Genomic DNA, 26314 nt, shown 5'->3' on the forward strand with positions numbered 1-26314 from the left:
ATTACCTTTTTGTAATATCTTGGGTCTCGATCAAAGATCTGTTCTACTACCGTGATTTATTTTTTACCTCTGCTTTTTCATGTTCACATGTGGCAGCAGTGTCATTTGGTATGTTATGAAAGATGTGTTCGAAGGTTTGTTTTAGTTTGATCAGTTTGTCACTGTTTGTAGGCATCAGCTGTGTGATGGTTCGTTGAACAATTAAAAATCATCAGGTCTGATGTTTTGATAAGTTTTTTGTTAAAGGGTTTATGACTCAGCCTTCAGAGCAGGTGACAAGGCGTCCCTGGGAACAGCGAGGGCTAAACTGTCTTGTGCCATTAAAGCAGTGAAGCACGGACATAGCAGAAGAATCCACATGAACTGCCAGGACAGCGGTGACATGCGACGCATGTGGCAGGGTGAGTAGCGGTTTTTGATATGGGCGACAGAGGTGGTTGCTCAGGACAGCATCACGGGCATCTGCATAAGTAAGTAAGTAAAGTTTATTTATTAAGCGCTTTTCATAGACAGGCCATCACAAAGCGCTGTACACAAATATTAAAATAATCATAAAGTTAAGTCATGGAATAGACAAACACAATGTAAAACATTTAAAGTAAATAAAAATGTAAAATTTAAAAAGTGTTGATCAACAGAAAAATGTTGCTCGCACACAGGGAGGAGAGGGGTGGGGCGGCATGTGATTCTCTGGCTGTCTGGAGCGGCATCTAATAACCAGCTTGCAAAATAAAACAAAATGAAAACAAACCAGGGCTGTCATTGTTAATGCCGTCATCAAGATTAACGCGATTAAACATTTTAAGGCAATTAATCCGTCTGGACCGCAGAATGACTCAAAGTCCCTGAAATGTCTCTGTCAACACATTTCGGGCAGTTTGTTCAAAGTTTGTCAATTCTGCACTCCAGATGGGTTGATTGCTTTCCAAATTTTAATTGTGGGTGATGCCACCCACACTGGACCCACTGCAGTTTGCCTATTGCCCAAACCACTGAAAAGAGAATGCCATCGCCACCCCGCTACATCTCTCCCTCATCAACGTCAACAAAAAGGACACATATGTACAAATGCTGTTCATAGACTTCTGTTCAGCATTTAACACAATCATTCCTCAGCAACTGAGCAAACTGAGCCTACACGGTCTGAACATCTCCCTCAGCAACTGGATCCTGGACTTTCTGACGGAAAAGCCTCAGACAGTCTGGATCAGGAACAGCATTTCCAACCCCTCCACACTGAGCGCTGGAGCCTGTAAGGGATGTGTGCTCAGCCCACTGCGGTTCACTCTGACTCACAGCTTTGCAGAAATGCACAGTTCGAACCACATCATCAAATTCGCCAATTACATGACCAGGTGGGTCTTACCAGCAAGAACGATGAGTCAGCATACAGAGAGGAGGTGAAACAGCAAACGGACTGTTGCAGAGTTAACAACCTGTCTCTGAAAGTGGACCAAACAGAAGACATGATTGTTAACTTCAGGAGAGCACAGACCGATTACTGCCCACTTAATATAAATGGGTCCTCTGTGGAGGATGTCAAGATCCCCAAATTCCATGGTGTCCACCAGGGGAGAACATCTCCTGGTCCCTTAACACCAAGTCCATAACCAAGAAGGCCCAGCAGTGTCTCTACTACTCTGTCCTTTACCACTGTACATGGTTAAAATGACAATAAAAGCCACTAAGAAAATGCAGCACGGTCGCATTACTATTTTTCAACGAACAGACGGTTGATGCTGTGTTCAGCTTAGAGGGTGTTATATTAGTTGCCTAAAAGTAGTTGTTTATGTAATCCGGGTGCTATAGCTTTAAGCAGCTGCGCGGACGGCAATTACTGTCTGGCAGATGATCACATTTTTGCACAACACCTGGAGCTAAGGGGGCAAAACAATCGCATGGGTGCTGCTGTTTGACTGAGGAAGAATAAAGTAGTCGTGGTAAGCCAATCAGATGACCACTTAAAGATGTGAGAGTGTGTGAATGGGTGGATGACTGAATGTGTAAAGTGCTTTGGGGTCCTTAGGGACTAAAGCGCTATACAAATACAGGCCATTTACCATTTAAAGATGACAAAGCAAAAAGGTGATATAGACTAGTTTTTAAATTGTGTTGATAGGCCACGTAAAACCAGAGTCATGATAAACAATATATACGTGGCGTTTTTTCTGAATACTTTCGTCATGTTTAACATCTAAAGACAGCGCTAGCAAATACCCTCTGCTTATGACCAAAAAAACCCCAAAAAATAAAACTGCCCTTCCGTGTTGGTGTAAAAATGCACCATGTCGACAAATCAAAAAATGATATGGCAACATGACATTTGGTTGTTTTGGGAGAGAAGGAAGTTTTAGGAGTGACGGTGAGAGAGAGAGGGAGCAGAAAAAGAGAGAGCGAGTTTTGAGATGTGAGAGATTGTGACGTTTATCGTGTTTGGAGTGTGTAGTTCAGTAGCGGTTTTTGATACAGGCGACACGGGCGGTTGCCCGGGGCGGCGTCGTGGTGGGGGGCGGCATCACTCGCATGGGCAAAAAATAAAAAATAAAAAAATTGCTCGTACCCATGCTGCCCCGATATCATGCCAGCGCATATTGGGAATGGCATAGGCACCAATCGGTTTTCTGCCGCCCATTTGCTGGGAGTAAGGGCGCCCTCCGTTTGCGAGGTGCGCCTGATGCTTGCGGCACAGGGAGGAGAGAGCGGGGCGGCGGGGGATTCTCTGGCTGGTTGGAGCAGCATCTAATAACCAGCTCGCAAAATAAAACTAAATAAAAACAAACTAACAAACACGAAAACACCAGACATCATACAGACTTATAATTTCCACCGATGTTTTTTCGAAATTCTGTATGCGAGAAGTGAGCGAGAGAGCCCTCGGTGCGCCTGCTCGCTGCTGAAGTCAAAGTAAACTTTATTGTCATCTCCGCTATATACAGTACAGTATATAGAGAGACGAGACAACGAGGCTCCAGTTACAGCAGTGCAAGTAAACAAACAATAAATATAAGAAGAGTAAGAAAATAAATAAACACTTCAGGACTAGGGGTAAAGGGATCAATAACAATTTAAAATTCATAATTTACAGTTTGATGATTTTAAGTCTCACACACAACCCATCGAAAGGGGAGGAGAGCCCTGCTGCTTCCAAGTAGACCACATTTCATTCATAATGTTGTAAATCCAAGCCCATTATGTATTCATGATTTGAATCCTGGGTTGTGCGAAATCCTCGAAATAAACCCCCAGACAAAGTGAACTAAGTTGTAGGTTTATTAGGTTATGTTGTGGTGATCCCTGAGTTGGGGGATGGGTGTTCCTACTGGAGTGTAAAATTAAAACCAATGGAAGATGGACAAGAAAAGTTCAAAGCCATCATGTCTTCAGTTTAGAAAAAAGAGAAAAGAAGAGGAGGAGAAACAAGCAAAAGATAAAGGCAAGCAGATGTGTGATTGGATAATGGCAGGTCATGTATCCTGAAACAATCAGAATCAGCATACTTTATTAATCCCTAAGGAAATAATGTGGGTTACAGTTGCTCCAAGAAGAAATGGTAAAAATAGTAACAGTAACAGACTAAACTCCAAACAATACATTATGTTACAGATTTTAATTTTAATTAGTCATTGTCAATTGTTGATTTGTCCTGTTCTCATTGTATGATGAATTATGATGGCTGTCTGGTGGCTGTGTGTGTGTTTTATGTTAATGTACAATCCTTAATATGTTTTGGGGGGGGGGTGCCAGAGGGAGTGTTCGCCCAGGGCGCCAAACAGGCTAGGACCGCCACTGGTGTAGTTAATGTGTTGTCTTGTATAGTTAGTATGTAGTGGTGTGTGTTAGAACAATGAGGCAATTGCTGAATGAAAGCAGCAGGAGTGATGCTGTCAGGCCTGCGGGTGTCAGGCTGTGATGTTCTCCTTTATAGTGGACAGAAATATTTGGAGTGGCACAAATAATTTGTGTGGCATCTTATTGAATGCAGAACAGCTGATTGTTCTGTAAATAGTTTGAAATGGTGATAAAAAGGGTAAAAGGTAAATGGCTGCAAATAACTTTGTTGTTTGCAAAGCTTGTGCAGAGGACTTTAAAATTGACCATTTATATTTGCATTTAAAGTTATGAAATATGATTCATTAAACATGTTTATGGTTGTTACAGTAAAAACAATATAACTTTTTCTACTCTGATTTTATATTTCTTGTCTGATTTTAGATCAGTTGTGTTAATACAGTATGTCAAAATGAAAACATGACTGTGAATTCAGACACGTGAGGTTGTGCTGAAAAGGATGACACCAAACAAGGCAAAGTAAACAGTTTTTAAAGGTGAAATGTGGGGAAAATCAAAAGTAGTTAAAAATGGCCAATTATACCCTGGACACCAGAGGGTTAAACTTTTTTTTAAGTAAGGCAATACTTATTTTTCAAGTAATCAATTACTAAATTTGTAACTCAGTTACTAACTCTGTTACTTTTTTGAAGAAGTAGCTATTATCTATAATTAATTACTTTTTCAAAGTAACGTGCCCAACACTGTTCAATCAAAATGGTGAAGAGTTCCAGATTGAAGCTCTGTGGGAGTAAAGCACCGAGAGGGACAATGGACAATGGACCCCCTAATGATCCTCTACCTAATTACATGGTGGGACTCTCCACCCTTTGACCCTAGAACTGAAGAAGCTTCTCAGATGAGAGGTGAAACGTCTTCAAGCAACTTAAAGAAGTCCAGGTGCTTTTCTTTCCAAGCTCCGTAAATTACGATGACCTGTATGACTGAGAACCTTCATAGACAAAAAGCCACTTCACTTAATTTGACATGTTTTCTTCAAAATTTTCTTTCTAACTCATAAGTAATCACTACAGTAACTGCATGAAATTATCTACAGTACCTCTTTTTCTCGTAGTTTTATAGACAATGTTATGCTACTTGTGGGTGAGTAGATTTGATATCTTGTATGAAATATTTTGCAGTTACATATTGTCTGAGACAATACAATATGTCTGAGACATATTGTATTGTCTCAGACATATTGTCTGAGACAATATGTAACTGCAAGACACTTTTGCAAATATGCGATGTCTTGATAAACCAGGCAGATATTTGAAGTTTACACAGCTAATTTCTTGCCTGAAAATATGTTAAAAGTTTATTTTGTGATCCAGAAAGATTAATAAGACTAATTTTAAAACTTAGTAGTGGCCGCCATTGTTGGAAACTCGAATTAGCTGGACCGTGCTATGAATTCTGGGAATGCGGTGGGCCACGAAGGACACACCCAACCCATCCTTCAAATACGGGGAAATGAAGGACGCATTTGTCGGCCGCATTTGAAGGAGTCGACGAATTGGGACAGCCTTCTTCGCCTGGCTGTGATGTAAGCGGCCTTCAAATGCAGCATTGGGACAACGCTTATGTGTTTCTGTCCTTCTGTTTGTTGTTGGATTTGTGGAGCTATAATTCGGCATTAATTTTTCTTGAAAGTTTTTCTTGGCACTGATTCTTCTTACTCATGCCAAGGTAATCTGTATTACTTCTAGATTATTTATTCATCAAATGTTAGTCCCATGTAAAATGTGGTTCTGACTGGATAATGCTGTCATGTGACCTGTCACATGTGATTTAAGGTGGCACCACCCTGCGTTTCATTGGCTGTATCCCAATTCAGCATCTGCAGCCTTAAAGTATGCAGCCTTAACGGTCCACAAGGGCCACGTACTCAAAGACCACTAAGGCTGGAAGTGCGAGGTTTGTGAAATAGGACGGTCTAGCCTCCATCATGCTGCCCAGGTTGCCTAGCAACCACGATACTAACAGCTGGAAACATTTCATACAGCTTTGTTTGACAAAAATGAAGGAGAACATATTTTGTTCATTTGTTTGTTTGTTTTTGTATGAGCTTTGTGTGATTTGATAAGTATCTGAGGCATCTTACTTTGGTAATGTAAATATAATATGGCCAATAATAAAGTTATTATTATATTTATCATTACAGCAGCTTGAACTGTGTGTCAAATACTGAGTTTCAGTAAAGATTCAAGTTGCATTTTTTTATATTTCCTATCACCTTAAATCTTCACTCAAAGACAAGTATCTGTGACAGTGTATATATAGATGTATTATATATAAGAGACAAATATTGTTCTTTTAATATGTTGGCATTACTAAATTTGGCTCAATGCTTATATATGTGTGGAAAAAGCAAATGTACGAGCTGTGAAAACTGTTTCTGATAGAATGAAGAGTAGACTGATATATTAAATATTCCTTTATTGGGTGAGAAAATCAGACCATGTCATAACTGCTTTAAGTCGTACAGAATAGATATCAGAGCCTTAAACAGGCTGACTTCTGCTAAATGGGTCAAACTGGGCAGAAAGTATACAAACACATAACATCCTTATAGAATATGATGTTACACTATAGATCAACTTACCTCAGAATATATAAAGCATATAAACAATTACAGCAATATGATGCAAAAAACACAGCAGTGCTACTAATCCAAAATACTCAAAGCTTCATAGAACTGAAACAAACATTTATTTTTAGCTCCATTCTGCTGCTGATACATACTTTAGGTTTCTGAATATTAAACTTGTTGCTGCCTTTCATAGTGTGTAACTTGAAGGCCCTGAGTACTTTCTCCCACACTGAAAACACTGGAATGATCAAATTATTTGAACATTACCTAATAAGACTGATTCAGGACAGATAATTAGTTATTTTAAACTTTTCTAGCAGTCCTTCACAAACAGGGAACTGTGAGGATTAGAGAAATATTTTGCTGCTATTGTTAATAATCATCATCATTACCATTGCATTAATCATACAGTTTACAGTATTGATATTGTATTCAGATGTTTAAACATATTGGTACCCAATTAGCCTTTATTACAGGTGCAGTTATAACCAGGTTAAACTGTTGAGTTGAATCAATAATCTTAAATGCGTTTGAATGCTTGTTATAATCTTAAATGTGTACGTGCTGGTCTTCTGTCTGGTGGAAAAGGTTACAGGTTTCAGCTGGTGAAGGGAGAGGTGAAACTGAGTGCATTTCATGCTGACATCCACACACACACACACAGTTGATAGACTCATTTATAGGTGAGAGGTTAGTCATGTTTCCTAGCAATTGCAAAATTGTCTCTGCAAAAAGAGGAACAGTTTCTTGCAGGGTGTGGGTCTGATGTTCCAGACGAGAAGTGAAAGTCAGAAAGTTGACAGGAAGCATCTGCCGTGGAGACGGAGACAATGTTATTTTTTTAAACTGTGTTAAAAGTCATTGTGGTTTTGAAACCTATGTATGAACTGTATCTGAGTGACGTTGAAGGGACGTCATTAAATTTAAGCCCTGATGGTATATAAAGCATCTGCTTATGCTCTGTAAGTCGGGGATCGGCGCTGTCTGCGTACGGCGGTGGTCCCCCCACGCGTGTCATTAAAAATCATCGTTTGACTTCACCTGGCCGGACCAGTGTTGTTATTTTGAAAGTTGATTACCTCCTGTATACCTCCTCAATATTAAACCCAACAGAACAGTCTGTCTATTCTCTCCATCTGTCAGCTGCTGCTGGCTCTTCCTCCTCCTCTTCCTCACACACTGCTGAGTTTGTCCTGGTGGATCATCAGGGGTGCAAAGCCTCACAGATGATGTGCAGCAGTGGGTCCCTCAGTCTGTCCTCACTCTGGACACTTGCAGTTGTCACACATGGAAATCAAATGTGTGATAAGCTGCAGGATTCAAACACAAGTGTAACTTATAAATACATGTTCATACTTTTATTCCACAATCAGAGAGAAAGAAACAGAGAGAGAGTGCAGGACAGACAGACAGGTGACAGTCTCAGGTGTATACACTGCTACAAAACAGCACAAGAGAAGGAGGATTTAGTGTTTGTGTTATTATGAGTGCTAAACAAGAAGCGTTTCCACCTGGTACAGTGGACACATGTGTGACTCCTGTGATTAAAGCATCTTTCTTTCAGCTTAACGAGTGAACCGTCAGCTCGTTCAAACACACGTTAAAGTCCGTTTGGCTCGACACCACCGAACAGAGGCAGCAATATAACATAGCTAACATTAACAGTGCAGTGAATCCTGCTTGTGCCGTGATATTCAGGACTGCAAGCCGAGCAGCATCACTGACTTTCAGCTTGTTGTGTTTGTGGATATATGACTGACATTAATTATCCACAAAAGTAAAACCAGTTAGGCACTTTGCCTAAGCTTTAAAACCACGTTAGTACAAACTTCACTAATGTCACATAACTTTGCCGACATGTGGCCAACAGTTATGTTTTAATGTTCTTCATTATTAAATATTTGCAGATAAATAAGTGACATAATATTCAGTACTTACTTTTGAAAGTTTAGTCTTCAGCTGCCCCACTTCAGCCATCCACCATTTTTTTCAGCAAAATTATCCACACCCACCGCCGTGCTATGAAGTCTGGAATATGTTGGGTCATGGAGGCTACACCGACCCATCCTTAGAATTCAGGGAAATGAAGGACGCATTTGAGGGCCGCATTTCAAGCAGCCTTTGAATTGGGACAGCCTTTGTTGCATCGCTGTGATGTAATCGGCCTTAAAATGCGACCTTTAAGGCTGCAGACCCTGAATTGGGATACAGCCATTGTATAATGAGCAAGTGTGCTTAAAACACCATGTAGTAGATGCGATGAATAGGGAATGTGAAGTTTTGCAGTGTGTGGACTGTTCAGTTTTTTTCTACAATAATTGACAATAAACAACAGATGTTGGTATTATTTGGGACACAGCACTCAATCAAGTTTCCCAGCATGTACTTAAACCACCTCTTAAAACTGGAAAACAGCCAAAGCCAACCACACTTCTTTTGCCACGAAGTAACTGAGTATGCCGTTTAACATGTTTGCACATCAATCTGTTGACACACAAAAATGTTTGGACTGGACACTGAAAGTGAATGCTAAACGTTTCCAATAACTTTTACTGAAAACTGAAATCAATCTTTTCGTCTCTGAATTTTTCGTGAAGTCTAACTGATGCTGAGCTGTGATGCTGAGTGATCTCAGTGAACAGTGAGTAGAGTGTTTTTTGTGGTGGGAGTGGAGCATTTAGTTGACATTACATCATAATTTACAGATAAGATGGGAGGTTGCCCAATACAAAGTGCGCTGCACATTGATACGATAGATGTCAATCTTCTGCATTTCTAAATCATTCTATTTATATAAAAAGGAGCTTAGACTGCAGTATTTCTAAAGGTATTGAAAGGCTGATTCCTTCCAAGTTGTGTGCCAAGAGAGAAGAGGGCAGAAGAGGTTGAGGAGACAGGAAAAAAAGGAGGCTTTTCAGTAAGACCAGTCTGTCTGTGTATGTGGAGCCGAGTGGCTGGCTGATGTTACTCTTGGCCAGTCTGAGTGTTAGTAATTGCTCAGTGAGGCTGCTACAGGGTTTTCCTGTGTAAACAACAGCTGAAAGGTGTGACTTTTGGTATTCAAGCTAACTGTGATGCCACAGTCACTGATTTAATTTATTAACATTATGATTCTCTGCAGTATTACTCAATAAAAATCCAAAAACCTCTAACAAAACGCAGTACATGCAAACACATTGGATGTAATGTCATAGGTCAGTCAAAGGTCAAATTCCATAAAATAATAAATTAAAAAAAAATCTATAATAAGCCATAAAAAATGTAACCTTTAACTTGAGTTTATTGGCCCACATTTCTATTGGGTTGTAAAAAAAGTCTTTTTATATTTTGAAATACTAACTGGGTTTAATTAATACAGTATTTTATATGATTTAATATTCAATCAGCCATTAGTTTACATATACAGCAAGCTATATAATTTAAATATGTTATAAGACCAAATTAACAGTTATTCTTCTTATTTTAATCCAACTCCTGGAAGTGCAGATTTCCTGCTGTATAAAATAAATGACGGTCGAAGGAGCGGCTACAAAGTTGGGTTTCCACAGGTTGCTGACTCTACCTTAAACTGTGAAAGTGTCACGACCGCTGCTGCTGTTGTGTTACCAGTGTGTGTGGGCTTAATGTTGTCAAAAGAAAGTGACAAGCCACAATTTCTTTCAATATACATTTAATGGATTTTGGAAGCCAAAAAGAGTAAATGAATTCTATTATCAGCGTTTGATTCTGATGCATATTAATTAAATAAAACATAAGATTGAAAGAAATCATCAGTTGGTTTTGTTTAATTAATTCAAATCAGTTTTATCTATGAAGTGCCAAATCACAGCAACAGTCACTTCAAGGTACTTTTTATAAGGTATTATAAGAAAGAGACCATACAATATTGCAGAGAAAATCTTCCCAACCAAACAACGTCCTTTGAACAAGCACTTGGTGACAGTGGGAAGGAAAGTCTTTAAGCCTAATCTTAAAAATTATAGATGGTGTCGGCCTTCAGAGTCCAAACTGAAAGCTGGTACCACATAATAGGGGCCTGAAAACTAAAGGCTCTACGTCCCATTCTACGTGTAAATACTCTAGGAACCACAATAAGCCACAGCCTGAGATTGAAATGTTCTAATGGGGTGGTATGGTGCTAGAAAGTCATTAAGATCAGATGGGGTCTGATTATTCAAGACCTTGTGTGTGGGGAGAAGGATTTTAAATTAGATTCTAGATGTAACAGGGAGCCAATGAAGAAAAGTCAACATGGGAGAAATATACTCTCTCTTTCTACTCCCTGTCAGTACTCTTTCTGCAGCATTTTGGATCAACTGAAGTTTTTTCTACGAGTTTTAAGAGCAGCTTGATAATAATGAATTACAAAAGTCCACTCTAGATTTAATGATGGTAGATTTTCAGTATTACTCCGAGATCGAATGTTTCTAATGTTAGCGATATTAAGCAAATAGAAGAGATTGGAGGCATATTCTGGTCAAAAACAACTTTCCTCAAGTTTCCTCAGTGTTACTGGAGGTCAAGATAATGGGATCCAGAGTCAGTATAACATTCCAGGACAAATCTAGCTGATGTTGTATTGGTATAACAATTGGTTGGAGGCAAGGACCATCTGGTGAGTGAACTGTGTAATAGGAACACATGGGATAGAGGGATTTGGTTGTTGGTCTGAGGTTGGAGTTGGAGGTGAAGAGAAAGTAGACTACAAATGAGAAAGTCAGCTGAAGTGGATTTTAAGTCATAAGCATTTGTTGTTGGATAAGAAGCATTTATGGTTTGAAAAGCAAGAGAAACAGATCTGCTGGAAGATGCAGACGCAGTATGATGCACTTCTATCTTCACTTCCTAGTAAGTCACTTCCATCTTTACTTCCTAATGATCCACTTCCATCTTCACTTCCTAATGATCCACTTCCATCTTCACTTCCTAATGATCCACTGCCCTCTTCACTTCCTAATGATCCACTTCCAGCTTCACCTACAGCTCCCACACTTCCCGCTCTCCCACCTTCTGATGCAAATCCAGTTCCACCTACTGGTAATACACTTCCAGCTCCACCTACTGGTAACACACTTCCAGCTCCACCTACTCCCCTCGCATTAACTGAATTGGGAACTGGACTTACCTCATTTTGTCTATTAGTTCTTTCTTTTTTGCGTTCATAGTCATCTTGCTTCTTTTTAGTTGTGGTTGTAGTGGAAGGTTTTGTTGTAGCAGCAATAGTTTTGGCACTTGGAGGAAGTGTTGTTGGAATAGTAGAAGTCTGGGGTTTGATAGTTGGAAGTGGAGTGGTAGTAAGGAGAGTGGTAGTTAGCCGTAAAGTAGTTGTTAATGTGTCTTTAGGTGTAGGTCTGGATTTAGTACTAGAGTGGCCAGTGACAGAGGTGGAAGTGGCAGAAATGGTAGAAGGTGGACCAGATGTTGTAGTAAGAGGAAAAAATGTAGCTGTGAAATGGCCAGATGTGGCAGTGAAGGGGCCAGTTGTGGCAGTGAAGGGGCCAGTTGTGGCAGTGAAGGGGCCAGTTGTGGCAGTGAAGGGGCCAGTTGTGGTTGAAGGTGGACCAGATTTGTAGTAAGAGGAACAGACGTAGATGTGAAAATTCTAGATGTGGCAGTGAAGGGGCCAGATGTGGTAGAAGGTGGGGCAGATGTTGTAGTAAGAGGAGCAGAAGTAGATGTGAAAAGGACAGAAGTGGTAGTTAAGGAGACAGATGTGGTAGAAGGTGGGGCAGATGTTGTTGTAAGAAGAGCAGATGTAGATGTGAAAAGGCCAGATGAGGTGGAAGGGACAGATAGAGTACTAAATGATGAAATTGTGGTAGAAGAAGAGACAGATAACAAAGGAATAGAGCTAGATGTAGACTTGTTGCAGTAGAATAAAAGGATGTGGTACTGCTAGGGCGTGGTGAATTAGATGTTGTAGTAGAAAAAGAAACTAAAGGAGTACCTGTGGAAGTAGGAGGGGCAGATGTACTCAACATGGTTTGTGGGCAGCTGCAGGCAGGGTTAAGACCTGAGTAAAAGCGAGTGACAGTTGTGTCAAGAGGACATTGTGTTTGAGGAAATGGTTCAATTCCCAGGGTTCTGTGGAGTTCTGTTAAGGTCTGTGTCTGCAGGTATTTAGGGCCATCGGCCACATTCTCGCCCCAGTGTGCACTTGCCAGCCAGCTGTTCTGACTTTTACTGAAGCAGCAGAATGCTGACCAGAGCACTGAAGGAATATTGATCTTGTTGTTGAGATTACTGTTGCTGGGCAGTGCTCCTATTACTACAAAGCCTTCTATTTTGTCATTGTTGTTAATGCAGTATTCATTCAAAACACATTTGACACAGTTTTCCATTCTGTTCCAGCTTCCTGTGTTGAAATCGCTTTGTTGTGGAACAATGTTAGTCAGAGTAAAAGTCGACATTTTTTCAATCTCATCAGATCCATAAGAGCTTGGAAATAAATGTCCTCTGTCAAAATCTGGGTTGTTTCTGTAGTCTTGGTCGCCAGCCTGGTTGTTGCAGATGATGTTCTCCTTCTTGTTTTTCTTCTCATTTGCCCTTTTGGGCTTTTCTTGGATTTTCATATTGTCATTGTGTCCTGATTGTTCAAGCTGTCAAAATCAAAAGGGTAGATTAGTGATGTATGCATTGTTGCTCCAAAGTAGAATAAATATATTCTGCAAATCTCTGTCACTTAACCCTCATATCATCCTTGTGGTCAATTTGACCCCATTCAATGTTAATCATTCAAATAATAATAGTTAACTGTTTTTTTTTAGTTCACGTGTCTTTTCCTATTTTGATGAGGACAAATGATAAAGCATAAATTTTTCATTATGATACTTTTTTCAATGAGTTGTACACATTTTGCATACATCGGTGGTTCTCTTGGGTCAATTTGACTCCAATTTTTTTTTTTAGCTATGTTAAGCACGTCTGTCTATGTGTGTTACCTAAAATCCTTACACCTGCAGTTTGTCCTTTGAAGTTGATACATGAAAGAGGGGTGGGCAGTACATTCCCATGAGAACTTTGATACTTCTCGCAGTGTGGCTTGCAAATTGTTCAAATCCAAGTATCGTGTGTGTATGTGTGTGTGACTGATTTTACATATCTTTGTGGGGACTAAAAATTGGAAATTTACTATGCTTGTGGGGACCAACAGCCCCCCAAGTTTCAAGGCTTTTTTCCATCTCAAAAAGGTTTAGGGTAAGGGTTAGGATTAGGTATTCAGTTTTGATATTTAGCGTTGGAGAAAGTCAATTAGATGTCCCCACAAAGACATGAAAACACGGTGTGTGTGTGTGTGTTTGTGTGTGTGTGTGTGTGTGTGTGTGTGTGTGTGTGTGTGTGTGTGTGTGTGTGTGTGTGTGTGTCACAGGTGACACGGTGTCACTGGTTAGGTCATCATGTTTAGGCTCATTCACTCGAAAAATTATTTAGGCCAAATCTTTAAAACTGTATCATTGCATACACATTTTCAATTCATTTCAATCGCACAAATGCAGAAATAATTATTTGCAGTATCTTATCTGATTTCTTTTGAGAATGTCATGCCTGATCATTTGCACCCACACCACCAAAAATGGGGGCAAAAGGGAGGAGATCGCATTTAATCGGTTATAACAAGAGGTCAGAAATATAAGTGCTGCAGAAACCTCTGAATCTCAGCTATAATCTCATGTACACCATTTCTACAATCGCCAAACAAAGCGAAGTCACCAAACAGTTAAAAGAGCAGATACGTCACCATGAATCTGTGGACAGGTAATATCCACATTTTAATTTATGATTTACTGGAGTTCCATGTGTGCTTAATCCTTAATGAAACTGATGTAAACCTGCAACTACAATGATCCAGGGAAGAAAGAAAGAAGCAATACGTCACCCATGCTTACATTTAAATCACTCTCATCCTTTTCTGTGATGTCACAGTCAGCAGTAGTGGTGGGGTTGGTTGGCTGCTGCAGCCTGCTTTCTGCAGCTCGGTCTTCTCTCTACTTGCTGAATTTGTCCACTAGCCGAGTGTCTTTAGAGCGTTTGGCCCGCATCACCTCACTGGCTGGTGTCTTACTACTGGAGTTGATTTCGAAGATGGTCTATTTCAGGAGAGAATTATATGTTTCTTTGCTTACTAGAACACTTTTTACCAGAAAATGCAGCGCTGTGATGTGTCTGCACCAAACTCACCGCTTTGGATTTGTAGCTCTTGATGGCATCGACTATTTGAAGGCACTCCAGTTCCATTTTTTCCAGACCACACCCTGAAACAAATCAAATTGTCTTACCTAACTGCCATCAGTTCCTCACTACTCCTTTTGATTATCTTCATAATTTCTCTCTTCTTTTTATAGTTTATCCTCCTTTGAACTTACCAAGTACTGGATGGACACCCATGCTGGACACATCTGTGTTTTTAACCCGTCTGATGGACTCCGGCGAGGGGTTTGGCCGCGACTTGAGGTACTGCTTGTAGGCGTTTTCTGAGACACGGAGCAGATTTTGCAGGTCCAGGGAGTTTTCGTGAGACGTGATCAGATGAGCACTTTCATCATCCAAGATCCTCTGAGGGACTCGGCCAAACACACCTTCTGAATCTGGAGTACAAAAAAGAAATGCAGACATTTCAATACAGTGACAGATAAAAAGAGCACTAAATAAAGTTTATTAGCAACCTCAAATGTGTAGCACATCAGTTAAACAGTTCATCTGTCACTTTAAGACCTGACAGGCATGCAGTAGAGTCTACCTTGTGTTTGTTCAGGTGAAGCAAACTGAACTGGTCGTCCTAGGAAGAGGTGGAGGCCGTAGACATAAGGCATTTCATCAGGACAAATCAGACTATAGGCTATGCCACTTTGGCCCGCTTGTCCCACACGCCCCAATGGGAAAAGACAGGGGAAAAATACACGTAATGCTGGCCTAATCATTTCAAATTAAAGAAGCTGAATCACTTTGTTCCTTCTGCATACAGCTGCTCACCAACTCTGTGCAAGAAAAGCTTGGCCTTGGAGGGGAAGTTGTAATTGATGACATTATCCAGCAGGGGGATGTCTATACCACGAGCAGCAACATCAGTCACCAGAAGCACAATGGCTTTCCGATGCACAAATTTCCCAATGTTGATCTTCCTGGCAGTCTGATCAAGGGCACTGTAGATGTAGGCACACTCTAAACCTTCTAACGACAGCAGCTGGACATCAGGGGGAAAAAAGAAGAAGTCAACTAAAGCTCTAGTTTTTAAAACAATATTTAACATTCTCACAAATTTAGGCTACACTGTTATCTTACCTCCTTTAGGTACTCCACATGGTGTTTGGTGGCAGCAAAGACCACTGTCTGTTCCTGAGGCTTCACTACGTTCCTCAGGAGGTGGAGCAGCAGAGCCGGCTTGTCATCCACACGCAGGTGAAGGAATGACAGCTGATGAAAGTTAGAAGAAATGAAAACATGACTTTTGCTTTGGGCTTTACATTTAAATCATTCAACATTTCTGGGAGAAGAATACAAAATGTTTGAATAGCAAGTGTCTGAAGACAGAGCAACAAGTAGAAAGACCAAGACAATGACACAGTAGCTGATTTAACATAAGTTAGCATGTAGAGTAGATGCAATAATCCTGTACTGAGGTTGTAATAAATAATGCAAAACCTTCCATCTAATTTCTCAGATTAAACAAAAGGTAAATAAAACAAAAGCAAATTCTGCCTTTTTACCTTGATCTGATCACTGAGCTTGGAATCCACATCTAAACGAATCAGTACAGGCTCTGTCAGACCTGAGAAAAAAGTTTGTATACACCGGTGTGAATATAATTAGGATTATTTGCCTTTAGATGCTAAAAAATATGGAAGCTAAATTGAATGAATATGCTTTATGATGAGAAAATAAGCCAGAAAAATGTTGAGAATCTACACCGTGGAGGGTTAATTTATTAGATAAATGTCTACAGAAAAAAGAAATTGATCTCTGTATATATACACGTGTATATACACACACATATATGTAAGTGCATGAATGGCTTTTATGCCCTGTTAAAAAGTCCTCCAGCCAGGGCATGCGTGGGAGGAGCATGATTCCCCCAGAGGCCAAATCAGAGTGCTCACCCGTTCTCTCCTTGCTGTGGTAATTAAAAGTGTAGACGGCGAGTAGCGCTGCTGCAAGCAAGTTGTGGACTTGAGTTGAATTGGACTAAGGCGGGCAAGTGTGCGTTCATAGAACCAGTAAGTCACGTTGGGAACGTATTTTATTTCTGTTACTGTGAATGTACCAATGTAGACATCTGTTACTATTGCCTTGAGTTAGCAGCTATGTTGTAGGAATAAGTAAATAGTAGCCTGGCTCCACAGGATATTCCTCATTTCTAAGTTGCTTCAGTTATTGTGGAGAGTTAATGTTCCCAAAGATTTTACCTGATGGAGTAACTAAGTTAGCATACGAATCCGTTCTTGTTCAGAAAGCCTGCATACACATGGCGGCCTTTGAGTGAGCAATTGTGTCCACTAGAGGGTGGTGTTGACTCACAAATGAATGAATTGACCTAAATTGATTATGATTCTGTGTTTATGCCATTCTGTTATGTTATTACTCTAAGCTCTGTTTCTGGTATCAGGATCTGCCCCTTTGTAATCTGGTATGGTGTTCTCTGTAATACTGAAGTATGAGAAATGCTAGACAAGAGAGATGTTTATGTTATTTCTTATTTGTATTAATTACAGAACCACATCCTTACTTGCCAGCGAGAGTGTGTGTTCGATGTGGGCTCGTGGCAAATAAAGTTCTTCCACTCTGACATCATTCCCCGTCTCTGACCAGACGTTATTACCAGGGAACAGTACCGAATCCCGTTTCAGAGATAGTGGTCCAGGGCGTCCACTATAACAAGTGGTCCTTCCAGACGGATTGATCCCTGTAATAAAAGCATGGAAGAACAGCGCACCAGGAGAAACCAGGCTCTTCCTGCCCACCTTAGAGGATATGACTTAAGTGACTATCTCCCCTGGAGGGATATAATACTCTTCATCTTTGCCTGACTGCCTCTTTTTCTTGGTCTTTGGTCGCTCTTTGCCATCTTCCTGCTGACCTCTTCTTTTACCACCTACCACCTCTGAAAACACCCCCTGGTGGAAATAGAAAGAATTACATGGTACAAAGTGACAAAACATGATACAGAGCTCCTACTATCTTCCTCTTCTAGTTTGTATACAACATCATCTACATCAAAACTGCACTTCATTTTGCTTCTTCTTCATCAGACAGCATAAACAACTTTCTCATTTTGACTCAAATATTGGTTTTGAATGAAAATGATGAAACAATCCTGGGTGTTTATTCAACTTGTGAGCAGCTTTTCTAATCCACCGTACTAGTACACTGTTTGTGCTGCTGGCAAACTAATACACTCAAGAACATATAGCAAAGCTAAAAAGTGAAAAGTAGGTCTTGCCTATATAAATAAACATAAGACAGTTGTGAGACTTTGACATAGTAACATCTGCAGTAATATTTACACCTGTGATGACATCTCACAAGCATTAGCCTTATTTTGAAACCAAGATTGTTTACACAGAGTTTGTAATTGCAGAGAAATGCTCCATTTATTTTGGTCATTTCATTTTTGAGCAGGAAGCTCACCTTTTTTGTTATAGCCTTTAGATGAATAGAGAGTTTTTCAATTAAATACATATTCTTTAAATAATGTTCCCTCTTATAAAAAGTAGGATTATTTAAAAAAAAAATTAAAAAAATGTATTATACCTCTATTACTTAGAAAAAAAACTGTTTTTTCTGTTGTCTGTTATATAACATTAGAGATGCTCGTGGCAATTCATTTCTTAATCAGCTAAACAGGTCAGTTAAGAAACAGTCAAATATTAAGATAATTTGAAAACGGTTTAAAAAAAAATATCCATCCATCCATCCATCCATCCATCCATCTTCATCCGCTTTATCCGGGGCCGGGTCGCGGGGGCAGCAGCCTAAGCAAAGAGGCCCAGACCTCCCTCTCCCCAGCCACCTCCTCCAGCTCATCCGGGGGAACACCAAGGCGTTCCCAGGCCAGCCGAGAGATATAATCTCTCCAGCGTGTCCTGGGTCTGCCCCGGGGCCTCCTCCCGGTGGGACATGCCTGGAACACCTCACCCAGGAGGCGCCCAGGGGGCATCCTTACCAGATGCCCAAACCACCTCAGCTGGCTCCTTTCGATGTGGAGCAGCAGCGGCTCTACTCTGAGCCCCTCCCGGATGGCCGAACTTCTCACCCTATCTCTAAGGGAGATGCCAGCCACCCTTCGGAGGAAGCTCATTTCCGCCGCTTGTATCCGCGATCTCGTCCTTTCGGTCACTACCCACAGCTCGTGGCCATAGGTGAGGGTAGGGACGTAGATCGACCGGTAAATTGAGAGCTTCGCTTTTACACTCAGCTCCCTCTTCACCACGACGGACCGGTGCAGCGTCTGCATTACTGCAGCTGCAGCCCCAATCCGTCTGTCGATCTCCGGCTCCCTTCTCCCATCACTCGCGAACAAGACCCCGAGATACTTGAACTCCTCCACTTGGGGCAGGACCTCATCCCCAACCCGGAGTGGGCACTCCACCCTTTTCCGGCTGAGAACCATGGCCTCAGATTTGGAGGTGCTGATCCTCATTCCCGCTGCTTCACACTCGGCTGCGAACCGCTCCAGTGCGAGCTGGAGGCCCTCACCCGATGAAGCCAACAGAACCACATCATCCGCAAAAATCAGAGATGAGATCCTGAGGCCACCAAAGCGAAAGCCCTCCGCCACTTGGCTGCGCCTAGAAATCCTGTCCATAAAAATTATGAACAGAACCGGTGACAAAGGGCAGCCCTGGCGGAGCCCATCACCCACCGGGAACGAGTCCAACTTATTGCCGGCAATGCGAACCAAGCTCTTGCAACGGTTGTATAGGGATCGAATGGCCCGTAGCAATGGGCCAGACACCCCATACTCCCGCAACACCTCCCACAGGACACCCTGAGGGACACGGTCGAATGCCTTCTCCAAGTCCACAAAACACATGTAGACTGGTTGGGCAAACTCCCATGCACCCTCAAGTATCCTCGAGAGGATGAAGAGCTGGTCCAGTGTTCCGCGACCAGGACGAAAACCGCATTGTTCCTCCTGCATCAGAGGTTCGACTAGCGGACGAACTCTCCTTTCCAGCACCCTGGCATAGACTTTCCCGGGGAGGCTGAGGAGTGTGATCCCCCTGTAGTTGGAACACACCCTCCGGTCCCCCTTCTTAAAGATGGGGACCACCACCCCGGTCTGCCAATCCACGGGTACTGCCCCTGATCTCCACGCAACATTGCAGAGGCGTGTCAGCCAGGACAGCCCTACAACGTCCAGAGCCTTCAGGAACTCGGGGCGGACCTCATCAACACCAGGGGCTCTGCCACCAAGGAGTTGTTTAACTGCCTCAGTGACCTTGCCCCCAGAAATTGGCGGGTCATTCCCCTCATCCCCAGACTCTGCTTCCTCCTTGGAAGACGCGTCAGTGGGATTAAGGAGGTCCTCGAAGTATTCCTTCCACCGCCTGACAATTTTCTCAGTTGACGTCAGCAGCGCTCCGCCAGCACTATACACAGTGCAGGTAGAGCACCGCTTTCCCCTCCTGAGACGCCTGACGGTTTGCCAGAACCTCTTCGAGGCAGTCCGAAAGTCTTTTTCCATGGCCTCTCCGAACTCCTCCCACACCCGAGTTTTTGCTTCAGCCACTGCCCGAGCCGCATTCTGCTTGGCCTGTCGATACCTGTCAGCTGCCTCCGGAGTCCCACAGGCTAACCAAGCCCGATAGGACTCCTTCTTCAGCCTGGTGGCTCCCTTCACCTCTGGTGTCCACCATTTGGTTCGGGGATTACCACCACGGCAGGCACCAACCACCTTGCGGCCGCAGCTCAATGCAGCAGCTTCGGCAATGGAGGCGCTGAACATGGTCCATTCGGACTCAATGTCCCCCGCCTCCCTCGGAATGCTGTTGAAGCTCTGCCGGAGGTGTGCGTTGAAGATCTCGCGGACTGGGGCCTCTGCTAGTCGTTCCCAGCACACCCTCACTACACGTTTAGGTGCACCAGGTCTGTCCAGCGTCCTCCCCCGCCACCTGATCCAACTCACCACCAGGTGGTGATCAGTTGACAGCTCAGCCCCTCTCTTTACCCGAGTGTCCAGAACATATGGTCGCAGGTCTGGTGATACGATTACAAAATCGATCATCGACCTACGGCCTAGAGCGTCCTGGTGCCACGTGCACTTATGGACACTCTTATGTTCGAACAAGGTGTTCGTTATGGCCAAACTGTGATTAGCACAGAAGTCCAATAACAAAGCACCGCTCGGGTTCAGATCAGGGAGGCCGTTCCTCCCAATCACACCCCTCCAGGTCTCGCTGTCGTTACCCACGTGAGCATTGAAGTCTCCCAGCAGGACAACAGAGTCTCCAGGTGGAGCACCTTCCAGCACCCCCCCCCCCCAGGGACTCTAAGAAGGCTGGGTACTCCGAACTGCCACTCGGCGCATAAGCGCAGATGACAGTCAGGACCCGTTCCCCGACCCTAAGGCGCAGGGAACAAACCCTCTCGTCCACCGGGAAAAACCCCAACGTACCGGCAGCAAGCCGAGGGGATATTAGAATACCCACCCCAGCCCGCCGCCTCTCACCAGGGGCAACTCCAGACTGAGACAGTCCCTATTGCCAGTCTTGGCAGCCGGGGGTCAGTCCGCCAGGGCCTCCGCTCCTGGCCGCCACCCGGCACACAATGCACCCGACCCCTATGGCACCTCCTGCGGGTGGTGGGCCTGCGGGAGGATGGGCCCATGTCTCCTCTTCGGGCTGTGCCCGGCCGGGCCCCATGGACTAAGGCCCGGCCACCAGACGCTCGCCCTCGGGCACCCTCCCCGGGCCTGGCTCCAGGGCGGGGCCCCGGTGAAAAAATATCCCCATTCCAAAATGTCACACGACAATCTCATTGGCTCACGGAGTTATGATGTCACTACACTTTGATCCTTTGAAGTTTGTCCTTAAACAGGGGTGAGAAACAACAATTTGTAGTTCGTGTCTTCGCAGCATTTGTGTTTGCAGCCTTCACACGTTCACCACAGAAACTTTTGGAAAACTTTTCAGAGTTGTCGTTTACAACCTTCAACATGTATCCAACAAGACACCAACCAAGGCAAAAAGATTACGCCGCTTCTCCTTCCTGTCGTGGCCGGCCAAATGACCTCTTAGCCGTCCAAAGGGCATTACATGACAGTAAGAAGGAAAACTACCATCTCCAGAATAAAATTCAACAGATTGAAGAAGAGAAACTTCAACTGCAGGAGAAGTGTAGACAGATGGAAGCGCAAAATAAGAACCTGGAAGAAAGACAACAACGCCAGCCCGACATAACAATTATTAATGAGGGCTGGGGAATCAAGTTTGGACAAGCACGAGAGCAGATTGTCTTCCTAATTAAGGAAAACAAGCAAAAGAGCGCGGAACTAAAGGAGATGTCCAACCAGCTTAAAGACAGCAAAGCTACTGTTGAGAAGACAGAACGGGATCTCCAATATATGGACCAAAAGAATCGGCTGCTCCAAACAAACTTCAATGAAGCTGTGAAAAAAAACAAAGAAATCCTCCAACAGAAGGAAGAACAGGAGAAAAAGCAAAGAGACATGGAGCACAAACTCAAAGTCACGGAGGAAAAATACAGGATGCTGAAAATAAAGTTGGATGATACACTGCGCCAAAATAAAGACCTTCTTCAAGAGAAAGAGCAACAGCAAGACAGATTGAAAGAAGAGAAACGTATTGTCGAAGACTTTGAGGGTAAAAATCTAAAACTGCAACAGTTTTGTAGTGAACTGAAGGACAAAACAAGTCAACTAGAAGGGGAAAAAGAAAAACTGGACAAACAATGCTCACACATGCAGAAAAGGATGGGTCAAATGGCGAGAAACAACTCCGAGCTCACTAAGGGGATATTGTTGGAATACAACAACTTGAAGCGCAAACACACTGAAATGCAGGTGCAAAAGCAGGAACAAGACAACATACATGACGACCTGCAGCGTACGCTCCAAGATATCCACAGAAGAAATGAGGAGCTACAAGACATGTACAAAGAAGTACAACAGAGAAACGCAGACATGCACAAGGACAAGATAATGCAGGAGGCAACATCCAAAGAGCTCAAGGAAAAGCTTGAAGAAAAACGAGCAACACTGGAAGAGGTGGAGAAAACATGCAAGAAGCTTGAGATACAAAACGCAGAAACCATCGATGAGTTGAGAACCCTCATCCTGGAAAAAAAAGCTCTTGTAGAAAACTGCATGAAAAAGAAGAACAAACGTTTCCGCTGGCCCTGGAGGAGAGACTCTACTGCTTCCTCACCTGGTGTAGCCTCGTCTTGCTCCACCTCTGTTCACCTCCTCAACAAGTCCCGGCAGTTGACTGTCCCCTCCTGAGCCTGGTTCTGCCAGAGGTTTCTGCCCATTTAAAGGCAGTTTTTCCTCCCGACTGTCACCTAGTGCTTGCTCAGAGGGGATTGTTGGGGTTTTCTCTCCTCTACCTTGTTTCTTTATTTACTTGTTAACTTTTTGTTCTTACTTCATTTTACCTTGTTTCTTTATTTACTTGTTAACTTTTTGTTCTTACTTCATTTTACCTTGTTTCTTTATTTACTTGTTAACATTTTGTTCTTACTTCATTTTACCTTGTTTCGTTATTTACTTGTTTAACTTTTTCTTTTTCAACTTATTTATAAAACAATAAACAATTGAATTTATCCTTTGAGTATTTTTCATCTAATCTTTTCATCCATAACTTTTTCAAACATTCGTATCTGTCGTTTATCTTCTTCTTGAAACCTCATAAATGGTGAAGGAAAAATCCTGGAACATGGTTTGAAACACTGAAATTGTTTCAGCTGAAACCGGCAAAGTCATACGTGTGTGTGTGTGTGTGTGTGTGTGTGTGTGTGTGTGTGTCACAGGTGACACGGTGTCACTGGTTAGGTCATCATGTTTAGGCTCATTCACTCGAAACATTATTTAGGCCAAATCTTTAAAACTGTATCATTGCATACACATTTTCAATTCATTTCAATCGCACAAATGCAGAAATAATTTTTTGCAGTATCTTATCTGATTTCTTTTGAGAATGTGAGAGCTTTGATACTTTGATACTTCTCGCAGTGTGGCTTGCGAATGGTTCAAATCCAAGTATTGTGTGTGTATGTGTGTGTGACTGATTTTACATATCTTTGTGGGGACTAAAAATTGGAAATTTACTATGCTTGTGGGGACCAACAGCCCCACAAGTTTCAAGGCATTTTTCCATCTCAAAAAGGTTTAGGGTAAGGGTTAGGATTAGGTATTCAGTTTTGATATTTAGAATTAGATGTCCCCACAAAGACATGAAAACACAGTGTGTGTGTGTGTGTGTGTGTGTGTGTGTGTGGGCGCGCGCATGTGTGTGTGGGTGTGTGACGAATTAGAACTGATATTTCTTGTGAAATGTCCTCTGGAAAATGATTTACTGTCAATGAGGATTTGCTACAACTCAGTAATTGAAATGAAATGTGAAAAAAATTGAATGCAAACTTTTCAAGATATATTTATTCTAAATGAAAAGTTTGGACTGATGGTGGTGCTAGACTTTCATCATCAAGGTGCTATTTATGTATTAAATGCATAAAACTGGAGGCCGAGGGTAAGTAATATTAGGGTTAGTAATATCTGAGGAGAATAATAGGGTTACAATAGGGAAACGCAACAGGTCACTTTAAGTTGTGAGTTGCAGTCATTTCTATGCAGTTATATAGAAATATACTGAACAATGCCCTGCATAGTAAAACATGACTTTGTAGTGGAAAACATTATAATAATTATAAAAAGGATAACTGAATGTAAAAATTGTTTAGTGCTGTAGGTGGCACTGTGAGCAGTTGATATGATGTCCACATAGTGGGATAATAAGATTCACTATAATAAATAAATGTTATTACAAGTACATAGCAGAACAATAGCATTATTTAGATTATTATTTAGATTTGTAAAAACAACCTGTGGTTCAATCTTCCAATTGGGTTTAGGTCTCCTTCCTTCACCTCCTCCTCTGTACTTGGCAGCAGAAAAAAGTGGAATCTTGTTCAATGTGTCGTAGAGCGTCATAAATGTTCTTTTGTCATTAAAAGTCTGGCAAATTGGTTTGTATCTGTTCTGGTCCTGGATTTCCCCTTTTTCCAGAATTCCTGCAATGTTTGGTGGAGTTTTGTCAAGAAAAAAGTCAGGGCATTCTGTTATTGATGTCACCACTTTAGTTTCAGTGGGAACAATGTACAGGAGGACGACAGCAGCAAGGGGCAGGAGGTGCTGCACCTTCACTGATGGGCCCTATGCCAGGTAAAAGGAGAAAAAAGAAAAAGTAAACATAAATTGTAAAGTGTTTTACTAATAGACTGATATAGATAGATACATATAGATATGGTGCATGTTCATATTTAATATCAACACATAATGAGATCAGTGTCTGTACAAGTAATCCCTGTTGAAAACAGTGTGATGTGGCTGTGATTTATGAACAAAGTGACAGCCTATCAGAAGTAAAAAAAAGAGTCTGCAGCAAAGCCCAGTACAAGATACAATTTTGGGGAACTGTAAATTGTGCAGATTGAAGTAGAATTATCTTTCATTATCCAAAGAAAATGGTCAAAAACAACATAAACATTCAGTAAGGCCGTTCTTTATTGTTTGAATATAATTATTTAAAAATTCTACCCTTGACTGTCATCACTGCAGAGTCATCACACATAAATACATTTCTAGTCATTTCAGTGACAGAAGAAGAAATACATTTCTTCTTCTGTCCTCTGTATTTGCATATTTCACACATGAGAGTCAGACTGTAAAGAGATGGCTGTTTTGATTTTGCCTGAAAATTGTGTATATGCATAGTGCATGTAGCAGCTATTCACATGAGTAAAAAAAAAAAAATTGAAACGCTAAAACCAGTGGACTTCTTTGAACAGATTTCTGCATGTGTGCAAAACCTGCACTTTGAAAACATGTCACATATACATGCAGTCTGGTATGAATTTTAGGACAATTAAGTTTAACCCAAAAGATTCAGTGCTGGGTTTCAGAGGGTTAATAAACTGATCCATATTCACAGAGAGTGAAAAAGATCGACTCAAAGATTGTTGCCTTTCCACTGAGAGCGGGGGACTTGTCATAACATGCTTTATCCCTGAAATTTACACCACAACAACTGCATGAGTCATCATAAAAATTATTTCTGTCCAAATAAACCATTTGAAAACCTCTTCTATTCTTTTATTTAACCAAATAAAAGCAATTTCTTTCTTATGCTAAAAAATCGATTACAAGCTTCTATTGTATTCATATTGTATTCTATTGTTGCTTCTATTGTATTCATATTGTTTTTAGAATTTACTATAAAATTTAATGTATTATAACATATTTTATAAATATCAGTTATAAAATGTTGTAAACCCCCCTTTTAAACAAGTTAAACAGCCATTGTAAATGTAAAAGTGAAATGGAAAGCTGTGAAACTTGTAAACTTGCATCACTTAAATTACTATAGCAAAGTTCTTACCATCTCTTCTCTCTTGAAAACTGGATAAACTAGTGTCCATACAGAAGGAGTAGCGGTCAGTGAGGAACAAGATGGTCTTCCAGGAATATAAACTTAACCTAAACAGGAAGTTTTGTAGCCAGTGTGTCAAAGTGGACTACAGTGCACTACAATTTCTCAGAATTCAACTGCAGTTTTACAGGCAGTATTGCTCACATCCAGTCAAACTGCAGCCTTTATTTGATATCGTTTTAAAATAATGAAATGTATTTTTAAATAAATCAAGAAATTTAAAGCATTTCAT

General features: G+C 41.7%; 3 protein-coding genes across 3 annotated transcripts; 1 reads left to right on the top strand and 2 right to left on the bottom strand.

The window, feature by feature from the left end:
- Positions 1 to 1134: 1134 nt before the first annotated feature.
- Positions 1135 to 26072, bottom strand: LOC102787431 (uncharacterized). The gene is made up of 4 exons (XM_087838244.1): positions 26032 to 26072; positions 24477 to 24806; positions 12369 to 13020; positions 1135 to 1361 (listed from the first exon to the last, which is right to left on the bottom strand). The coding sequence occupies exons 1-4, from the start codon at positions 26032 to 26034 to the stop codon at positions 1135 to 1137; spliced, it is 1212 nt and encodes a 403-aa protein (XP_087694370.1). The 5' UTR covers positions 26035 to 26072.
- LOC148103961 (ATP-dependent RNA helicase DDX54-like) lies at positions 14330 to 17645 on the bottom strand. The gene is made up of 10 exons (XM_087830510.1): positions 17616 to 17645; positions 17439 to 17529; positions 17142 to 17318; positions 16126 to 16187; positions 15701 to 15832; positions 15395 to 15602; positions 15159 to 15293; positions 14785 to 15006; positions 14600 to 14673; positions 14330 to 14508 (listed from the first exon to the last, which is right to left on the bottom strand). The coding sequence occupies exons 1-10, from the start codon at positions 17643 to 17645 to the stop codon at positions 14407 to 14409; spliced, it is 1233 nt and encodes a 410-aa protein (XP_087686636.1). The 3' UTR covers positions 14330 to 14406.
- On the top strand, positions 21463 to 22877 carry LOC148103962 (uncharacterized). The gene has a single exon (XM_087835180.1). It carries the CDS (start codon positions 21573 to 21575, stop codon positions 22875 to 22877), a length of 1305 nt encoding a protein of 434 aa, XP_087691306.1. The 5' UTR covers positions 21463 to 21572.
- Positions 26073 to 26314: the final 242 nt, after the last annotated feature.

This window comes from Neolamprologus brichardi, chromosome 3 (assembly GCF_056152115.1).
Source record: "Neolamprologus brichardi isolate AB-2024 chromosome 3, ASM5615211v1, whole genome shotgun sequence".
Lineage (NCBI taxonomy): Eukaryota > Metazoa > Chordata > Actinopteri > Cichliformes > Cichlidae > Neolamprologus > Neolamprologus brichardi.

What these genes read in the sequence shown, in the direction of transcription:
- LOC148103961 (XM_087830510.1), bottom strand. Translation starts at nt 17,645, where the DNA reads ATGAAGTGCAGTTTTGATGTAGATGATGTT. An exon ending in ACACACACTCTCGCTGGCAA is followed by an intron (nt 16,188 to 17,141) that starts GTAAGGATGTGG and finishes CTTTTTTCTCAG; the next exon opens with GTCTGACAGAGCCTGTACTG. An exon ending in ATGTGGAGTACCTAAAGGAG is followed by an intron (nt 15,603 to 15,700) that starts GTAAGATAACAG and finishes CCTGATGTCCAG; the next exon opens with CTGCTGTCGTTAGAAGGTTT.
- LOC148103962 (XM_087835180.1), top strand. Translation starts at nt 21,573, where the DNA reads ATGTATCCAACAAGACACCAACCAAGGCAAAAAGATTACGCCGCTTCT.
- LOC102787431 (XM_087838244.1), bottom strand. An exon ending in ATTGGAAGATTGAACCACAG is followed by an intron (nt 13,021 to 24,476) that starts GTTGTTTTTACA and finishes TGATTTTGACAG; the next exon opens with CTTGAACAATCAGGACACAA. An exon ending in TGCCCCTCCTACTTCCACAG is followed by an intron (nt 1,362 to 12,368) that starts GTACTCCTTTAG and finishes CTTGCTGGTAAG; the next exon opens with ACCCACCTGGTCATGTAATT.